The sequence below is a fragment of the Pseudoliparis swirei genome, chromosome 4, assembly GCF_029220125.1.
Source record: "Pseudoliparis swirei isolate HS2019 ecotype Mariana Trench chromosome 4, NWPU_hadal_v1, whole genome shotgun sequence".
In the NCBI taxonomy this organism is placed as follows: Eukaryota; Metazoa; Chordata; class Actinopteri; order Perciformes; family Liparidae; genus Pseudoliparis; species Pseudoliparis swirei.
Genome location: NC_079391.1, coordinates 24,279,394 through 24,298,431, shown reverse-complemented (window position 1 = coordinate 24,298,431; position 19,038 = coordinate 24,279,394). Strand labels below are relative to the sequence as shown.

General features: G+C 39.8%; 1 protein-coding gene across 1 annotated transcript; it reads right to left on the bottom strand.

The window, feature by feature from the left end:
• Positions 1-4,781: 4,781 nt before the first annotated feature.
• Positions 4,782-9,877, bottom strand: LOC130192876 (adhesion G-protein coupled receptor G2). The gene is made up of 6 exons (XM_056413057.1): positions 9,793-9,877; positions 9,246-9,514; positions 8,319-8,415; positions 7,622-7,751; positions 7,016-7,172; positions 4,782-6,340 (listed from the first exon to the last, which is right to left on the bottom strand). The coding sequence occupies exons 2-6, from the start codon at positions 9,490-9,492 to the stop codon at positions 6,246-6,248; spliced, it is 726 nt and encodes a 241-aa protein (XP_056269032.1). The 5' UTR covers positions 9,493-9,514; positions 9,793-9,877; the 3' UTR covers positions 4,782-6,245.
• Between the last annotated feature and the right edge of the window lie 9,161 nt (positions 9,878-19,038).

Genomic DNA, 19,038 nt, shown 5'->3' with positions numbered 1-19,038 from the left:
GAGTCAGTCCCATACGGGTCAAATCAACTATTAAACTTGTTATAAAATGCGCATCTGTCCGTAATCTATACCATAAAGTTCGCATTTTAACCTAAAAAAAAGTGCGCTTCCTTGTTACCTTTCAAAATAAAGTCCGATTTGTCTGTTAAGCGGAAGTAGTATAAAACGTCTATATTTATTCAAACAATACAATATAAAAGGCATACATCAAAATCAATAAGGAAAATGCTGAACAGTCAAACAACTCAAAACAATAAACCCTTCATGGGGTTATTTACAGGCGTGTTTACTTCTCATCAAACAAAAAGAGCAGGTATCTGGAAAAATCTGGGAAATAATTTGGGAATTGTTAATAAAACATGATTTACCCTTCAACTTCCACTGATATGCATGCAAACTAATACATCGCTTCACACACACACACACACACACACACTGACAGAAACACATAGACACTCACATACGTACACACACACACACAGGCAGAGACACACACATACTCACACACACAGACACACACTCTCATACGCACACACTCTTACACACACACACACACAGACAGACACACACTCACACACACACACACACAGAATGACAGACACACACAGACACACTCTCACACAAAGACACACACTCAGACACACACATACAGACACTCACATACATACAAACACAGGCAGAATCACACACACGCACACACACACACACACACACACATGCACACACACGCATACTCTGCAAACTGACCTTTGACCTCCCAATTGTCTCTCAGATATAACCCTACTGCTATATATTAAATATATTATATTTACCTAACTATAAGACTTTGAGGTCGTGGGGGGAATCCCCTCCAAAAGATTCACAAGAGAAAATTGTCACCGTGCCAATAACCCTTATACGATCCTTAAAACCAGTCTTTTAGTTAATTTTGCACACTTTCAATCAACTTAAAGATCTGGATTCTTTTCAGATTCAAAGAAGGGCATCTGAATATGATATACCCTACAGTTTTGGACCGATAGCTCTGAGCTAAGGGCCCCAAAAACAGGTCCAAAGGGTCAAATTGGGTAAACATGTCAGAGCTTAGCTTTCTTTTCCAGGTTGTAGCCACTCCCAAATGGGATAGAATACAATTGAAATTGTTCATATAGTACAAACATTTGAGGAGTTGTTAACCTTTGAAGGAAGGAATTTTGTTTTTTTCCGGGTTTTAAACCCTTCCCAAGCAGGGATGCTAAGTGCTATATGTTGCCAGCCTACATGGTTGGGCCCCATTTGGGAGGGGCTACAACCTGCAAAAGAAAGCTAAGCTCTGACATGTTTAGGGGAAAAAAAGCTAAAATCAGCCCAAGCTCACAACAGGGTCTCAGATTTTTTAAACCACACAGCCTCTTCAAGTCCTGGATTTCAGACAGTCAATTAACTCTTGTGTGTGTTTCGGAGGAAATTTCACCCCATCACCTCATTGTAGGCTCTGTCCTGAGTGTCTGTGTTCAATTTGGGATTTCCAGGACTAATATTTAGGAGATTATGGCCATTTTTGCACTTGTCAAAAAATATGCAATTTTAAGAGAATAAGGCCCAATTTGACCCTTTGGACCTGTTTTTGGGGCCCTTAGCTCAGAGCTATCGGTCCAAAACTGTAGGGTATATCATATTCAGATGCCCTTCTTTGAATCTGAAAAGAATCCAGATCTTTAAGTTGATTGAAAGTGTGCAAAATTAACTAAAAGACTGGTTTTAAGGATCGTACAAGGGTTATTGGCACGGTGACAATTTTCTCTTGTGAATCTTTTGGAGGGGATTCCCCCCACGACCTCAAAGTATTACATTTAGGTCAATATAATATATTAAATATAAAGCAGTAGGTTTATATCTGAGAGACAATTGGGAGGTCAAAGGTCAGTCTGCAGAGTATGCGTGTGTGTGTGTGTATTTGTGTGTGTGTGTGTGTGTGTGTGTGTGATTCTGCCTGTGTTTGTATGTATGTGAGTGTCTGTATGTGTGTGTCTGTGTGTGTCTGTCATTCTGTGTGTGTGTGTGTCTGTCATTCTGTGTGTGAGTGTGTGTCTGTCTGTGTGTGTGTGTGTAAGAGTGTGTGCGTATGAGAGTGTGTGTCTGTGTGTGTGAGTATGTGTGTGTCTCTGCCTGTGTGTGTGTACGTATGTGAGTGTCTATGTGTTTCTGTCAGTGTGTGTGTGTGTGTGTGTGTGTGAAGCGATGTATTAGTTTGCATGCATATCAGTGGAAGTTGAAGGGTAAATCATGTTTTATTAACAATTCCCAAATTATTTCCCAGATTTTTCCAGATACCTGCTCTTTTGTTTGATCAGAAGTAAACACGCCCTGTAAATAACCCCATGAAGGGTTTATTGTTTTGAGTTGTTTGACTGTTCAGCATTTTCCTTATTGATTTTGATGTATGCCTTTTATATTGTATTGTTTGAATAAATATAGACGTTTTATACTACTTCCGCTTAACAGACAAATCGGACTTTTATTTTGAAAGGTAACAAGGAAGCGCATTTTTTTTAAGGTTAAAATGCGAACTTTATGGTATAGATTACGGACAGATGCGCATTTTATAACAAGTTTAATAGTTGATTTGACCCGTATGGGACTGACTCTGTTAAGGTGGTGATGAGGTGGTGATAGTTTACGAGTTTTAATTAATGTATTGTCACCTAAAAAAAGAAAATAAAGGAGAGTCACCAGCAGTAAGTCTTCACGCCAATTCATCTGATCCGACAACGCTTATTGCTGTCAGAATACGGAGGCGAAACAACATATATAACATAATAATAAATAAGACTAGAGGACGCTTTTTACAATTCATAACAGCATTGTAGAAAAGAGAGATACCAAACGGCAAAGATACGTTGATCAGAGACGTATTTGTTCTTATAATACGTCAAATACAAACGTAATCTGGAGAGAAATACGTTTCAGTCAAACGTAATTTGGAGAGAAATACGTTTCAGTCAAACGTAACTGCAAATTGCATTTTAGGTCTGGGGGAACGTAATTTTTGTGATACAGGGTTGAAATAACTCGAGCTGAAGCATTACTCGGTCTTTGGTGCACGAAAACCCAAATCGAATATAAAATCCATATCCTTGTCAGCCAGCTCTTCAGGTAGCAGCAGCAAGCGCAACAAGGGAACCATCATGCTTCCTCTGAATATGTGTGTAACACCCTGCTAATTTTGTTTCTGTCTCCTCAGTGATTGTTCATTCCCTGCACCTGCCCTCAGTCTCTCCTGATTGTTCATTCCCTGCACCTGCCCCAGCCAGTCCTCTCTCCCTGATCCCCCACACCTGTGTTTTTCTCCCTTATATATTCTCCCAATCTTTGCCTTGTCCCCTGCCAGATTGTTGTGTGTTTTGTCCCGTGTGCCAATTCGCGTCACCAAAACGTGTTTTTTTGTTTCACTCAAACCTAGAGTCAGCCTGTTTTTCTGCAACTGAGCTTTACCTGTGATAATGTGTCTGATGGAAGGAATAAAAAGCAGAATAACACTTTATGATAACCATCATTCAGAAATGTTAAATTTATATTACTAAATTACTTTTAACAAACAATTAAAATACAATTATTTTAAAACTTAATTTAAAGAAAGGTACATTGTAACGGTTTTAAATTATTCAAAAATTATTTGTAAACCTTTAAGAAATCGCTTGTAAAACTTCTATGAAAATCAACATTACATAAAATATAATTGTAACACTTAATGGTTAATGAGTAGATACACATTATTTGGAATACAAAAGTTGCAGCTGATGATTCTAAAATGTTGGTAAATAGTCAATAAATACTTAAATATAAACTATCAACATTATTTGGACAGATAGTTAATACTTTGGCAATGCCAATTAGTTTCTGATTCATCTTTCCATGTATTGTCTTACTCAAAATGTCTTAATGGTCAACAAATCATTTGATGATCATTAGGAAATAATAATAATATATTGTGGAACTTGCATTAAAGCGCAAAACACAATTCCTCAAGTTGAGCACACAAGTGTGTGTCTCGTTTATTTCGTATCACAAAAACGAATGAACACAAGATGGCGCTGCCCAGGTACTAAACCCGCATGGGGCTCGACGTCACAAACAGCAACACAACACTTAAAGGGACCGCGATCCCGGAACAGTCACACCGATGTGTGTGTCTCATTACTTTAATAATTGTGTGAAGAACTACACCAGGAACAAGGGTTAGTTATGATATCACATTCACTACAATATAACCTATAACCAGAATGTAATTAATATAGTTTCTTTTCAGCTTTGATATAATATAATCATTTAATAGTACACAAACTAATGACAACAATAATTAGTAAACATTATTTATCATCATTCCTGACTAAAATGTAATTAACTAATCATGTACTACTTATTAATGATGGTTATTTTAAAGTGTTACCATACAGGCAGACAGAAAGGAACAAAACGGAGCAGTGCTGCATGTATGACACCCTCAAATACCACAAATATAAACTTACCTTACAGTGGTGAAGCAGATCGCCCCTTTATCAAATAACTGCACTTAATTTTAACTTGAATATAGTTCAATTCAGAAACAATTTGAACTCATTACAAAAAAAATCTAAAATCCCAAACTCAAAGACATTTAAATTATAAGAGTGGAAAATTAGACTAGACTATGGCTTGTATTGTTGGCCAAATAGAGGACAATCTGTCATACAGTTGCACCTAAAGAGACATTTGAAGTCCATCGCCGAGAATTCCGTAGCTTTGAAATGAATCACCAAAACGACTGTTTTATTGCAACACACTTGCAAACATTATAGCGTGGTCACAGGGAATTTAATAAAGGTAAAAGAACACATGATACATTACAACCACATTACACACATTACATGAACCAGGTTTAATATGCCAAAATACAATATGGAGGAGACACATATCCAATCTGGAGCATGTGTGCCCCGATGCAGACCAGTCCTTGATGCTTCCTCTTCTCTTCCAGAAAAGACATTCTGTGACTGTCTCACTAACTGCAGCATTCTCTCTTGAAAATATGGTGTATGAGGTACTTATCCAAGATGGTAACTAACTAACTAATAAACCAACTAACTAACTAACTAGCTTGAGGTCAAATGTGACAACCGCCAACTTATTTAGGTTAAACACCGACTCGGGAAAAGTACCTCATACATGCTCTTAAACAAAATCCGTACTATCCCTTTAAGCATGGTGATGACTTCCAAATAACAGATCTACTGCTCGATATAGAAAAAAAACTCACCACAATGTTTATATACAACACCAGGGAATGTCAACACTACCAACATATGACTCTCACTGTGAGTTGTTCATGATGTTTTACATTTAATATGAGAGTCACCTGCTGGAGTTAGCTTGCTTCTCTGCTGCATTGTTCAACATGAAAACATGAGCGAAAACAGAAAGGTTAACAGCAAGAGTACAGTGTGTCCTCATATATGTTCCCCAACAAACATATGCATGCACGCTTGTACACACACACACACACACACACACACACACACACACACACACACACACACACACACACACACACACACACACACCCTCTCTTTCTACTTCTGTTTCATGGAATTTTGAAAATCTGGATCATGGTCCATGCCTACTACTAATTATTCATATTGATATTCATTGAATATGATATGATATGAAATGATATTCCTTTATTTGTCCCTCAGTGGGGACATTTCAAAAATCACAGCAGCGGTGCACATCAGAGCATCAATGAAAATAAATATAAAACACAAAACACAATACTAAAAAACGAAATACTAATACTAAATACTAAATATACAGGGGGAAAATGAAGTAAAGTGCTGAGTTTGCCAGGATCTTTAGCGATCTACTGCAGTGTGTTGTGCAGCCTGACAGCAGCAGGAGGCTGAAGGAGCTGTGCAGAGCTGCGAGAGTGTCATGTTGTAACTCTGTAACATTGTTCATTCTGTACACATGACATCTATTGCTTCTGTCCATCCGGGGAGAGGGATCCTCCTCTGTTGCTCCCCTGAAGGTTTCTTACCTTTTTTCTCTGTGAAAGGGTTTATTCTGGTTTTTTTGGGGGGTTTTCCTGCTCCGATGTGAGGTCCCGGGACAGGGATGTCGTTTGTGGACGGATTGTAAAACCCTCTGGGGCAAATTTGTAATTTGAGATTTTGGGCTGTACAAAATAAACTGAAATGAATGAAACGTATGGCGGTGTGTTGGGGTGAGGCTCAGCTGTTGGTGCTGGGTGTTACACTACTCTTGTTATTCGTTGGGTTTCCTGTCTTTCTCCATGACATCACAAACCACACAAAGATGAAGAAACCTGAGTCAAAGGAGTGACAAGAGAACTGTTAGAGACTGCAGCATCATGCAAATCATGCACATACTGCTGATCAACATTCTAGCTGTGGCCTGACCCAGTTTGTCATGATGCAAATATTCAGGGAAATATCAACTACACATGAAATATTATCATATATATTGCACCATTTATTATGTAATGTTCCTGACGTTGCTGTACTCTTGTCGTCTTATAAGAGGAATACAAATCCTGTTATGTTGAAAATGAAAAGCTTGACTTTGACCATTTATTGTGAAGCGATCAAATGTGAGTTTCCATTACCCGCTAATCATTGACATATCGCAGACCTTTTAAAGAGTTACAATTCTGAAAATGGATGCATCTAATTTAGTTATGGCGATACGATTTAATTGAGTGAGTGAAAAATAATATTTACACATGGCATTGTCTAAGGTTTTTTTTTCAAAGTGAGGCACAAGGGCTCATCAAGTTAGATTGGGCAAAACAATATTTGCATAATATAAAGACTATAAATCAATGTTCAGCTTGGGTCCAAACAAGAGCATCAACTTATGCACAACAAGCGTCACTGAAATATGCTACCAACAAGCCTTTTCCCTAATGCGTTCAGTACAGCATCACCATAAAGCATATAGCTGAACACGAGGGTGGGGTGGAGGAGCAGATTGTGCAGACCTTGCAGCGGGTTCAGGATGCAGAAGAGGTAGAGGCCCGCGGTGGTCAGGGAGCCAAACGAGAAGAAGACCAGGCCCCAGGTTAAGCCAAGCAGAGTGGTGACCCCCAGGAGGGTGCAGACGCCCTGCTTGGCTCTGTTGCGGTCGCTCTGCTCAAACTGCAAAAGACATTGTGTCAAATGACACATCAGCAGGTCATAGACATTCATAAACCACCAGAGCGTGTCATGTATGCTGCCTGATATTCTGACAACAACAGCGGGGGAGATAACTCGCCCTGAACAGAGGCAGACTTATCTTCAGTTCATTGGAAAACCTTGCTCTCAGGAGTCCTATTACATCATCACTAATTTGAGTGCCTTCCACGAGACGCTGCAGTTCACTTGTGAGAATCAGTATTAATCAATTTTACGATTAAAAGATAAAGAATAAGACCGAAGACATATTCCTAGATATATGGATATAGGTATACACGGACAATACTCGCTAGCAGGATCCCTTCTCGTTGGTTTGGCTAAAATAGGAAGAGCATCCCCATACTCTGAAGATCCTTTTGGTTTTTAAAGACAAGAATGGCTTCATGCAGAGAGAGGAGACTGACTCAAACCTCTCCGCTCGGGCAGAGACCCACGATGCGTCTGACTAGCACCACCAGCATGATCATGTTGAAGACGAACACCAGGCTAAACACTCCCACCGTGGTCACCATCTTCACCGTGGTGTTGACTATGTAGCATCTGCAGGGAGACAGAGTATGGATCAGGATTTCATTTCATGTGATGAAAAATCCAATAGAAATGTTTGTTTGTTTGTTTGTGTATTTTATTCAGTCAATCAAATACAATACTATATTATCCTCTATAATATACAAAAGAGAAAGACTGAAAAGGTATAGGTAGAAGCAAAAAATGCTTATAAATTCCTATCCTAAATTGCAATCAAAATAAATCAGAAAATTAATATAAAATAAAGAAGAAAATAAAACAACAAAACAACAATAAACAAAATAAAAAACAAAATATATTTATATATACTACCACATACATCTTCCATATTAATACGTTTTTAATTACAGTTATAACTCTCAAGAATTGTTTTATAAATAATTCCCTTGAAAACTTAAAGGAGTTTGAAAAGGAGAGAAACGTCAATTCATGATGTAAAGATGCACCCCATATTCTCATTCCTTTCATTTATGATAGCAGTTGTTGCTGTGAATGCAGTTTGTGCACCATTTCCCAAATACATTCAAATCCACAGGATAGCCAACGCACATGCAAAACAACACGCTTCTTCTCTCTTACACTTCGGTGCCGTTGGGGACAGACGAGTCCAGGAGGACACGCCCATATGAGTCTCTGTCGATGGCGGCCACCAGGGACACGATGACTGCAGGGGCCCCTGAAACACAAGGAGGAATCCAGGCAGCGATGCCTTCACTAAAGGGCGGTAGTCGACAGTAACTAAGTCCCCTAATGAAAGAGGACTGCACTTAAGTGCAATCTTGAGGTCCTTGTACGATATGTGAGTGTTTCCATTCCATGCTACTCTATTCCTCTACTGCACAACATTAGAGTGGCAAGTATTCTACTTTTAACTCCACTTGTTATTTATTTTGAAAATTTAGTTAATTTGCAGAATCGGATTAATGATACAAAACATAGTCAACAAATACATGTTGATCTATCACTGTGGATAAAGATAATACTTTAAGGGTTGTGAATGGTTGGTGAACAAAAGACATACATATATACAGTATATGGTACAGATATATTATATTTATCTAAAGAGGTATATATATATATGAATATACATGGATATTTATATATACATATGTATCTCTCTTTTAATATTTTTGGGGGAGTTTTTCCTGATCCGATGTGAGGTCCTGGGACAGGGATGTCGTATGTGTACAGATTGTAAAGCCCTCTGAGGCAAATTTGTAATTTGTGATAATGGGCTGTACAAAATAAACTGAATTGAATATCTATATTGTAATATATATATATATATGTCTTTATAATATTCTAAAATAGACCATTCTGCATAATAAATACCTTTACTTGTGATACTGTAAGTCAATTTTGATGCGATTACATGATACAATATTATGCGCTCTACTAAATACAATGCATGCCTTTTGCTTGTCACCTAGTATTCCTGCACTGTGGTGCTACTTCTTCCACCACTGCTGCAGAGTTTGTTAAGTGGCCGTGTGTGACTCCACTCACCCCATCCCACCACGCTGAGCTTGAGCAGGTATCTCCTGACATAGATGTTGAAGACTCGGACGAGGAGAAGGTAGAGGTGGAACCCCTCCAGGGCCATCCAGCTGAAGGTGGCCAGCAGGCAGTAGTGAAGAGAGAGGGCCATGTAGAGGCAAAGCCCAGTAGAGGCCTGTGCTGCCACCCACTGGCTGGAGAGGAAGTGCAGGTTGAGGAGGATGAGGGCGATGGACAGGTTGACGTGGACCTTCATGGAGACATCTTCTCTGACCTTTCTGTCAGACAGAGGAGAATCGAGCCATGGTAAGCGTAACATCATGTGCAGATGTCACTAAAGGAGAGAGTGAATGTGAACATAGCAAAGGGAAAGCATGTTGCATTGTAAACCAATAGAAGGAAGAAAGAAAAGAGATAACAAATCAGGCAAAAGACAAAAGTCAAACAAGGGGGGAGGAAGAGAGCAAGTGAAAGGAAGCAAGGACAGAAGGATGGTGCCATCCGCAAAAATAGGTGAGAGGATGGATTGAAGGTAAATCTGGGAAGAACAAATTACCTCTTTGTGATGAAGAGCACAACAGTGATGACCAGGGCAAAAAGAGACAGACTGCAGCCAATCAGAGTGATGTATGACAGAATCTCCTGGTCTTTGGTCGAGACGGGGGAAGAAGGAGACACCTAAGGAGAGGAGGCACGGGACATTTTGTCTTTTGCTCTTAATTACATTGATTCGATTGAGAAGATTAGGATTTTCATACATCATGTTATGAATGATGACACATTAAACCCACTCAATGTAAATTACCTCCATTCTCACCAGCTTCATCAACAGCACCGTGTGTGATTTCATCCATATGTGTTAATATATCAGTGACAATAATCTAAAACTGAATTTAATAATAACTTTTTTTTATACGTCAATATATCATGACACTTTGCTGATAAGAATGTGACAGATATAATATCCTCTTGCCATTTTTAATCAAACCTGGATGATGGATTTCTTTTTTATTATTACTTTTGTGCATTTGGTGGGAGCATCAGGAATGACTACAGGAGGCGGCAATGATGAGTGTGAAGGGTCAGGTGCAGGCATTGAGGCCATGCCGAAAGGCTGTCCACTACATGCACTGTTTCCTGCAGCTGCACGCGTCTTTAACGGGCACCATGGACGGCCACTCATGTGCCGTGAACACGCACGTCTCACTTGGTTGTGTCCTTTCTCTCTGCAATTCTATCTCGTAAGGCGAGACGAGGTCAAGCCTACCAGGAGCACGGCGAAGTATGTGAGGTGATTGCAGCAGCAGGTGAGGCTGCTCTGACCAAACTCCCATTGGGTTTCGCAGCCATCGCTGCTATAGCCTGGTGGAGGAAAAAAAGACAAACAACAAGGATACAACCACAGATCCATTATGCAAATCATCCTGACTCGTCGGGATAACATCAAGCGAAACGGACACATTGAATCCCACTCGTAATCCTCATCACACACACACACACACACAACCAAGCTAATTTATTCATACTCACTCTTTGTCGAAAAGTTTAAGAACATACATCTAGGGTTTTGGGTCATCTGTGACACAACAATATACCAGGTTTTACATCAGGGTTTACATGGTCCATATGTTTGGGTCTTTTGTTGGGCAATAGATACAAATGGAAGGAAGATGTAGTTACGTTTGCAGGAAAAGTCAACGTGATGTTGACCGGCTCCTGCAGTGAGGAAACCTTCTTGCCCCGCACACTCAGGCTAAACAGTCGGCTCTCATGTAATACGCCTGTCTCTCCCGTTGTCTACATGGGCAACATACAGTCAGGCAGTTAGTTTATTATTGTGTGTATTGGGATCCCTCTCATGAAGAACTACTGTATGAAGGAAAGAAAGACCACCCTGGGATCCTCTTACTGCTCTGTAATATCTATCGGTGGACCCAGTTTGCTTCCTAAAGGCTTACTAGAACCAATTATGGTGTGCGTGTTACTCCACAGAGCAAAGGTGAATAGCAAAAGAGCAACTACTTCTACTTTAAAGAAAAGAAGAGTGATGTCCGTTCATTACCCTTGTGTGATTTGCATTTGAGGCCATTATATTTTGTCGGCAATGCACCTCTCTTCCTCTTGTGTAGCGTGTTTAACAGACCTTTTTGAAAAGTGAGACACACTACAATATGTTTGTAGACGTGGCCTTTAAAAAACACTTCAACATCGCAGGGCAAACATTTCCAGATCTGTGACCTGGAGTTGTTGTAGTAGCTTTACTAGCGTAGGAATATTTGATAGAATTACATTATTAAAATACAACAAGGCCAGTCATGTTATCAGAATGAATCCTTGCTTTATACATCTGACTTAATGTGACCCAGTTTGTCCTTCTGGAGTTAAAATGAGTTGATGGGGCTTGGGAGAAGAAGCTATGATGTCATTCCAACATATTCAGTCATTTAATTAGAACATTTAACACATGAAGGAAGTTTTGCCATGTTGCAGCAAGTGTTCCTCTTTATGTCAACGGATCCCAGACCTTGTTCCCCCCTCCTTGAGGCACACCCACTTCCTGATTCACGCAGCCTGGTAGGAGGAGCTCGCAACGGCAGCAAAACCTTTTCCTAAAAATGCTAACGGGTGGATTTATTTTTATTTAACCACATAAAAGGTCAATTAAAGTTAGAATTTGAATGCTGATTTTTTTAAGACGACAAGGACATGTTCACACCCTGCAGTCTCTGTCAATTAATTTCAATGGAATAACAATGGCTGCCTCGAATGCAGCAAATCATTTTGTATTTTTTACAACCTCAAGTCTAGTATTACAATACGTTTAGCCATTATTCCTATTTGTTATGATAACATTGTACTTAATGAATTAAAAAGTGTTGCCCTGCACTATTTATTCATTAAACCAATCATCTCAATTGGGCTAAAATGTGCATAAACCAGGAGAGGTTCTTTCATTAAAGTTTGAATGTAAATACAATACAAAATGAATATGTCCTCAGATTGTCTTACTAAATTGACGCTGCTCTCTTCAGGCCAGGTAATCATGCAGAACACAATGGTGTCGTTGCAACCAACTCTCTCGGCACTTGGACCCTCATGTTGCTGTTGGGGAAAGCCTTGTCTTTTTGTGCCTACATCAGAGGCATAGAAACAAAAACAGGGAAACTGTCCATGTCAATAGATTAACAGAACAATTGAACTCCCACAGATACATTGATACCAGCAGAGACAGAGTTTCAATGATTCAACAATGCTGGCTCAACACAGCAGACATGCTCACTGCCAATCTGGGCTTCTAAAACTGACCCCCTGACACTGACCCCTGACCGTCCTTTGGATGGGTCGACGCAGAGCGCTTTTGAGGCATCTTGTAATTATCATTAAAAAAAGCCCAGTGTGTGACATGATGTATTTCCTTGCAAACATTTTCAATAGATCCTGAATAGTGTAGACTATTGCCGTCATAGAGCCTCACATTCTGCATTGTGGCCGCCGCTATCTTGTTTTCTGGCCATTGCCATCTTGCTTGTTTACAGCCAGTAGTGACATAAGAGCGTGGATCTAAGTTTTACTAATGCTGGACACAACTTTTTTTGTTTTAAGGTTGCAATTAAAACGTTGTGGGAGCGACCTGTCAATCACCTTGTAGCCCCAATCTTAAGCATATCCTGCTTTATGCTTCGTTTGACTCTAAATGGGCCATAATGTTCAAAATGGACATCATGCTGGATTGAAGAAGACTTGAAACTAGAGATTGAGACATGAACTCATGTTTACAATGAATCAAGACTTTTCACATAGACTTTTATACAATCAGAGAAGTCGCCCCCTGTTGGCTATCAGAAAGAATGGTGGTTTAAGGCACTTCAGGCTTTGCTTCACTTTTCAGAACCGGAGGTTGGCACCTGCACATTTGAATAAAAGCCCACATTTTCAACTTGATGACGGGGCTAGAGAAAAGGTCAGGGGGTCATCTGGGAAGGGTGCATGTGTGGAAAAAATCCCATGGCATCAAGGAGCTATGGAAATATTTCAGTTAAGACATTGCCTTCCCTTAGGGCCTTGCTACTTGATTCCTTACCTTTTTCCCACTAGCATGAATGTCAAAGCTTTTGGAGGGGCCTTTGGGTTTGTGCATGAGGACCACAAAACGGCTGTGGGACATGTCTGTAGTCATGGGCACATTTGTTTCCTCTAGAGTCTGTTGGAGGGTCTCCAGGGCTCTTGTGGATAAGGACAGGAAATAACAAACGTCATTCTGATTTACAACTCTTTTCCTTAAACTTATAAAATAATTCATTCTGATCCACTGTATGCCTTAACCAAAACCCCTGAAAATTCTTCACATTTCCCTGATTCTTACACCCACGTATATACATATCTGGTGAATACTAAAACAAACACAGATGCTCGCATAGCAAAATTCACAACAGATATAACATGCATTCTTTTATACACAATGAAAATGTTTACTCAATAGCGTCGTTGTGGTTTCCATTTTTTAAAATGTTGTCGACTTCCTCCATACATGTTGTGGTTCGCGAAATATCTGTCGAGTAAAATAATGATGTATTGATATTCAAGATATACAAAAATAGAATATTGAATAAAAAAACGTATAATGTAGCACCTCACCGTTTGACTTTTTACAATTGGGATGTAAACCTGGATGTGCACGAGTGAAGAGGGCCAGCCAACAAAGTAGCCACCACTCCATCCTGTAAAGGGAAGATAATTCGTTTAGAAAAAAAAGAAGAAAAAAAACCTAGATAAATGTCTGGTAAATAAATCTTTGGCCTCTCTGATGTCATGTATTCAAGCCTTACACACAGACACAGAGAGAAGTGCAAACAGACTCTTCTACCACACTTATTGATCTAAACTGGTCCTACAACAAGTATGTTTACATTCATTTCCATACAGTTAAGTTATCAACAGATATTCTTTTGGACTAATAGCAGCATCAATATGGACAGCTACACGGATCTCACCAAAAGAAACTAGAAACAAAGCCTACCTTTTTTATGTCGCTGAGTCTGTGTACGGATTATTTTTTTTATGAAGATGCAGCGTACAGCTGATGTGACAACAGCACAAAAGCAAGTGAGGAAGAGAGCTTCATAGAGCTTCATGGGAAGTGGAGAAAAAACAACATGTAAATGACATACTGGAATAAGAGGAAGCAGCAGCAGTCAGAAGGCTAAAAATACCTATTGTCTCCCTCACTTCTGTAGCCTGTGAACATAGGCATTGAACACTGCACTTACTCTCTCCACACACATGAAGTACTAACTTGTGTGATAGTTTAAAAGCTGGTATTCGTGAACATTACAGTTTATTGGCTGCGCTTCACTTGGTTGACGGTTGTATGTCACTCCTCCTGCCAACAGGGGGAAGTAGCACATCAAGAAACAAGAAAAACAAGACCTCCAGAGTATCCAAGCCTTAGATTCTCCAATTCGGATACTTATGATATGCAAAACGTGTCTAACAGGAACACATATTTGATTATAGTCTTTCCTGGCAGCCTGATCAAGAAGTTTGCATTTCACATAAAAACCTGCATCTGTTTTGCAAGTCATGCTCACACTCCCATACTTTTGATCTCTCTTATGTAATGGAGCACATGAAGCAATAAACACAAACCAACCATTAACTTTAATGTATCCATTTAAAATAGAAACTAACTTGTGGATTCCCAAAATGATGTATTGAAAATTCAATAAATCAAAAAGACATGATAAAATAAATAATCATATGATTTAATTGTGCTAATATATATATATATATATATATATATATATATATATATATATAGAGAGAGAGAGAGAGAAAGAGAGATACATATAAATGAATGAACAACTCCTGATCATCTACCATTAATATTCAATTCATTACTGTTAAATGTTTCATAATTAATCGTCATTGATTTATCAATTACTTCATTGTAAACGTTTCAATTTCACAATGTTTCATTCACGCCCCCCCCCCCACCCCCCCTCCATCAACAACCATGCTAAAGCTATTCGAAATCAGCCACATGTGGTTTGTGAATAGATGTGTGTGTGTGTGTGTAGGTGTGTAGGTGTGTGTGTGTGTGTGTGTGTGTGTACTGTGTTTAATTACAGCAGCAGCTAGTTAGTTGAGTCTAAATGTCTTTGACACTGTCATTACTCCGGGGGATTGGCCAACAGATTGTGAAAAGTGACACGATTAAACAAAAGGTGACTTTATCGTGAAATAAGATGATTATTATTTCACAGTTCATTTTGTTACACTTGTGTTTTCCATAATATATTCATCTGATTATTTATATCGAAGACTTTGGAGCTCCATAGCTGTCAGGAGCATTTCACGTGATGAGGAAGTGATGGTGGTTGGTGTTAGGAGATGGTTTTGTCATCACATAACCTCAGGCCACCTGTTTGGTTCTCGTCCAGACCCGTTCGTGTTTACGGGGCTGTGCATGTCTTCCATGTGTGCGTGTGTGTTACACATTATGCTTTATCCATCGGCAGGTTTACTGGCTGGGCATGCAGGTGGCCAGCACGGCATAGTGGCAACACAACAGAGTCGACTAGACTTGATCAGAACAAAAACAGAACAGAGTAGAACGAAACAAGATGGAACATAAAAGATCACGTTGCAAACTGGTTACACACATGTTTCTACAGCCCGCTGAGTTCACTTTTCTAAACATTTTTACACAGTGTATAACTTTGCATTGACCACACATCCTTAAAATTTCATGAATGTTTTTTTCTCCCTCAAACTCAACCACCAAAGCCGTAGGTGATGTGTTCACGGTCCATTTTGCGATGTAGTAACACACAAAGTGATTGTAAAAAATAGACTGCGGTTTGCTACATTCCACCACATTCCACCTTTAAGGTGGGCCATAGAACACGAGAGGGCCTCTACTCATTCTTGTGTGACATCTGCGGAAGACTTTTCCGCACAGTGCCCCGTTTGAGAAAGGTGTGTGTGTGTGTGTGTGGGTGTGGGTGGGTGGGGGGAACATAAGGACATGAGGTGTGATGTGGATACGAACTTGTGGTCATATGCAAAAGACAGGGTTGACTAGCACCATTGCATATACTGCAGACGGAGTAAATGCATTATATAAATTGTGCACCCATTGGAAAGCTTAAATATTGTACAAACATTGTTTCTGTAATTTTAGGTTTTTAGGTTTGTTTTATGACATCTGCCTTCCGAGGACTACAGATACAAATAGCCTCTTGGCTAACTCTGAAACATTTACAGAAATGTTGTTATTATTGTGCACTGTCCCTTATCAAATAAACCAAAGAAGAAAAATGCTTGTCATATATTGCATTACTAAATTTGGTTAGTTTGGGAAATTATGGCCGACTCTAACATAATAGTGTAAGGTAATCCATGCAATAAAAACAACGGTGATACCTATTGGAACGCTTCCTCGTGTCTTTTAAGGTAATTGTGTTAACCATGTTGGGGGGACACATTGTAGTTTACTTTCTCAGGAAAACAGTGAAATGCAGGGACAAACGCTGCAGAAATCTAGTAGGATGGAGATTTCCCATTTCCCGACGTTTGCTTGGTTGCCAAGACAGTTGAGATCCCCAGTGTGGGGGAAAGGGCTGACTGATGTTAGCCTCCGGGGGTTTGATCCCAGACAAACACGTCACACTGCTCACCTGGATCCCAGGACACCGCTGAAGCAACATGACTCACCTGCAGCAGGTGCTGATCCTCGTGACCAACTGGAAAACCCATTGGTGATAAAACACACTCTTTCTTTGTCAGTTATTGTGGCGAGACATTCCCAGCTGAGATTGGATGAATGCAGGGTACACCCTGGACAGGTCTCCAGTCTATCGCAGGGCACATTGACAGACAACCATCCACGCTCACATTCACACCTACGGGGAATTTAAAGTCCAATTAACCTGAGCTGCATGTCTTTGGACTGTGGGCTCCTCTTGCTGTGAAGCAACAGTAAAAGCCACTACACCACCGTGCAGCCCTATATACATACATATATATGTTTTTTATTTCTTCATATATATATATATATGTGTATGTGTGTGTGTGTGTGTTGAACACATATATACATCTTTTCTTTTAAGAGGTTCCTTTAGGGATTTGCACTTTTGACAACATTTTTGCTTGATCCATTGCTTTCTTTTCCCTCTATCCCAAGTGAAACTGTTGAAAAGAAAAGTTAATTTAACTTCTAAAAACAAGGAGCTGAGCAGAGACCGCTGTGTGTGTGTTAGGGAGACTGTGTATTGACCACAGGTCACAACGTTAAAACACATACCTCCCCGCTATAACAGGCAGTGCATAAATAGTGAACGATTCAGAGAAATAATGACTTCTCCTGCTATCGCCATGTTTTCTGACCACATTGTCCCATCATGCATCACCCTCTCTCTCACCTTCTCCAATCACTGTGTTGATGACTGGATACGATTTGTGGTTCTATAATCCATTAACATGCCCCTTTGGCAAATACTTCCTTTTTTTGGCCTTGGATCGGATCCCTTGATAGAGATCTCATTGTATGGACACGCATGTCTCCGGTCTCGGAGTGGGAGCAAAGGACACTGCCTGAGGAACTGGGATCATTCTCTGCCCTTCTCTTAACCCCCTGCAGCGATGACAGGTGCTTCCTTCTCACCTGGGCCCATGTTGACCACCGGAATGCCGGTGTTATTATTGTAATTAATTCTAAATAAAGTAGGTCTATCTTACTTCTAATTATGCTGCTTCAGAGCCGCTGTCATAAGCGCAGATAAAAGAGAACATTCCTGCCAACTGCAATAAGACTTTATAATAAATAACTCACTTCTGGCCAGATCCTCCTCAAAATGTACATCAATAAACCTTGCACTGCTTTCAATTTACACATTGATACACTGTAGCCTACATACTTTCATTTTAATTTAATTTGTACTTTTTTATTTTAATTTCCTTTATTATTATTATTTACATGTTTTCATTCTTAAATGTAAATGTAATATGTCCTGTCCTGCTATTTTATTTTATTGGATTGTATATATGTAAACATGGTTGCTGCTGCTTCACTAAATGTCCCCCTGGGGATGAATAAAGTAATATCATATCATATCCTATCCTATCCTATTCGTTTTGAAGGTGACATATATGCATAAAGAACAGGCCAACATTCTCACATTGGTTAATAAACAGTTAGTTTACAGTTAGTGTATCACACGTAATAGTGGTTTTAAAACTCACAACTTATCAGGAACTTACTTCCTGTGGTATTGTGTGTGTGTGTGTGTGCGTGTACGTGTTTAGGGTTGTGTGTGCGCATGTGTGTACGCGCGGGTGTGTGTGTGTGTGTGTGTGTGTGTGTGCGTGTGTGTCTTTGTGTGGGAGAGGGGGGGCATGTTGGCTGACATCCGCCTCGGGCTCTTTCTTTGCTCCCTCCCCACTTCCACCTCCATCCGTCCGGTTGATAGCGCATTGTAGTTGGTTAGCTCCATCATTCGGACAAAGAAAGATAACACAATGCCGGAAACGAGTTGCCTTCAAAGTAAGAGCCAACACGTAATCACACCTGCAAAAAAAACTTTATAATTCAATCAACAACAAAGATATGTGGTTTGCAGTCACAGTGACTGACTATGTCAAATATGACTGCACTGATTCATTTAGCTTTCATGGGTTATCTGCTCCATGAGCTGCCCCCTCGAACCTCTACAATGTTTCAAAAAGGGAAATGTCAACTTTTTTTAAGGAGGAAAAAAACAACCGCTGTGAATTCATTCTGTTTTCCATTTGCAGACCCTAT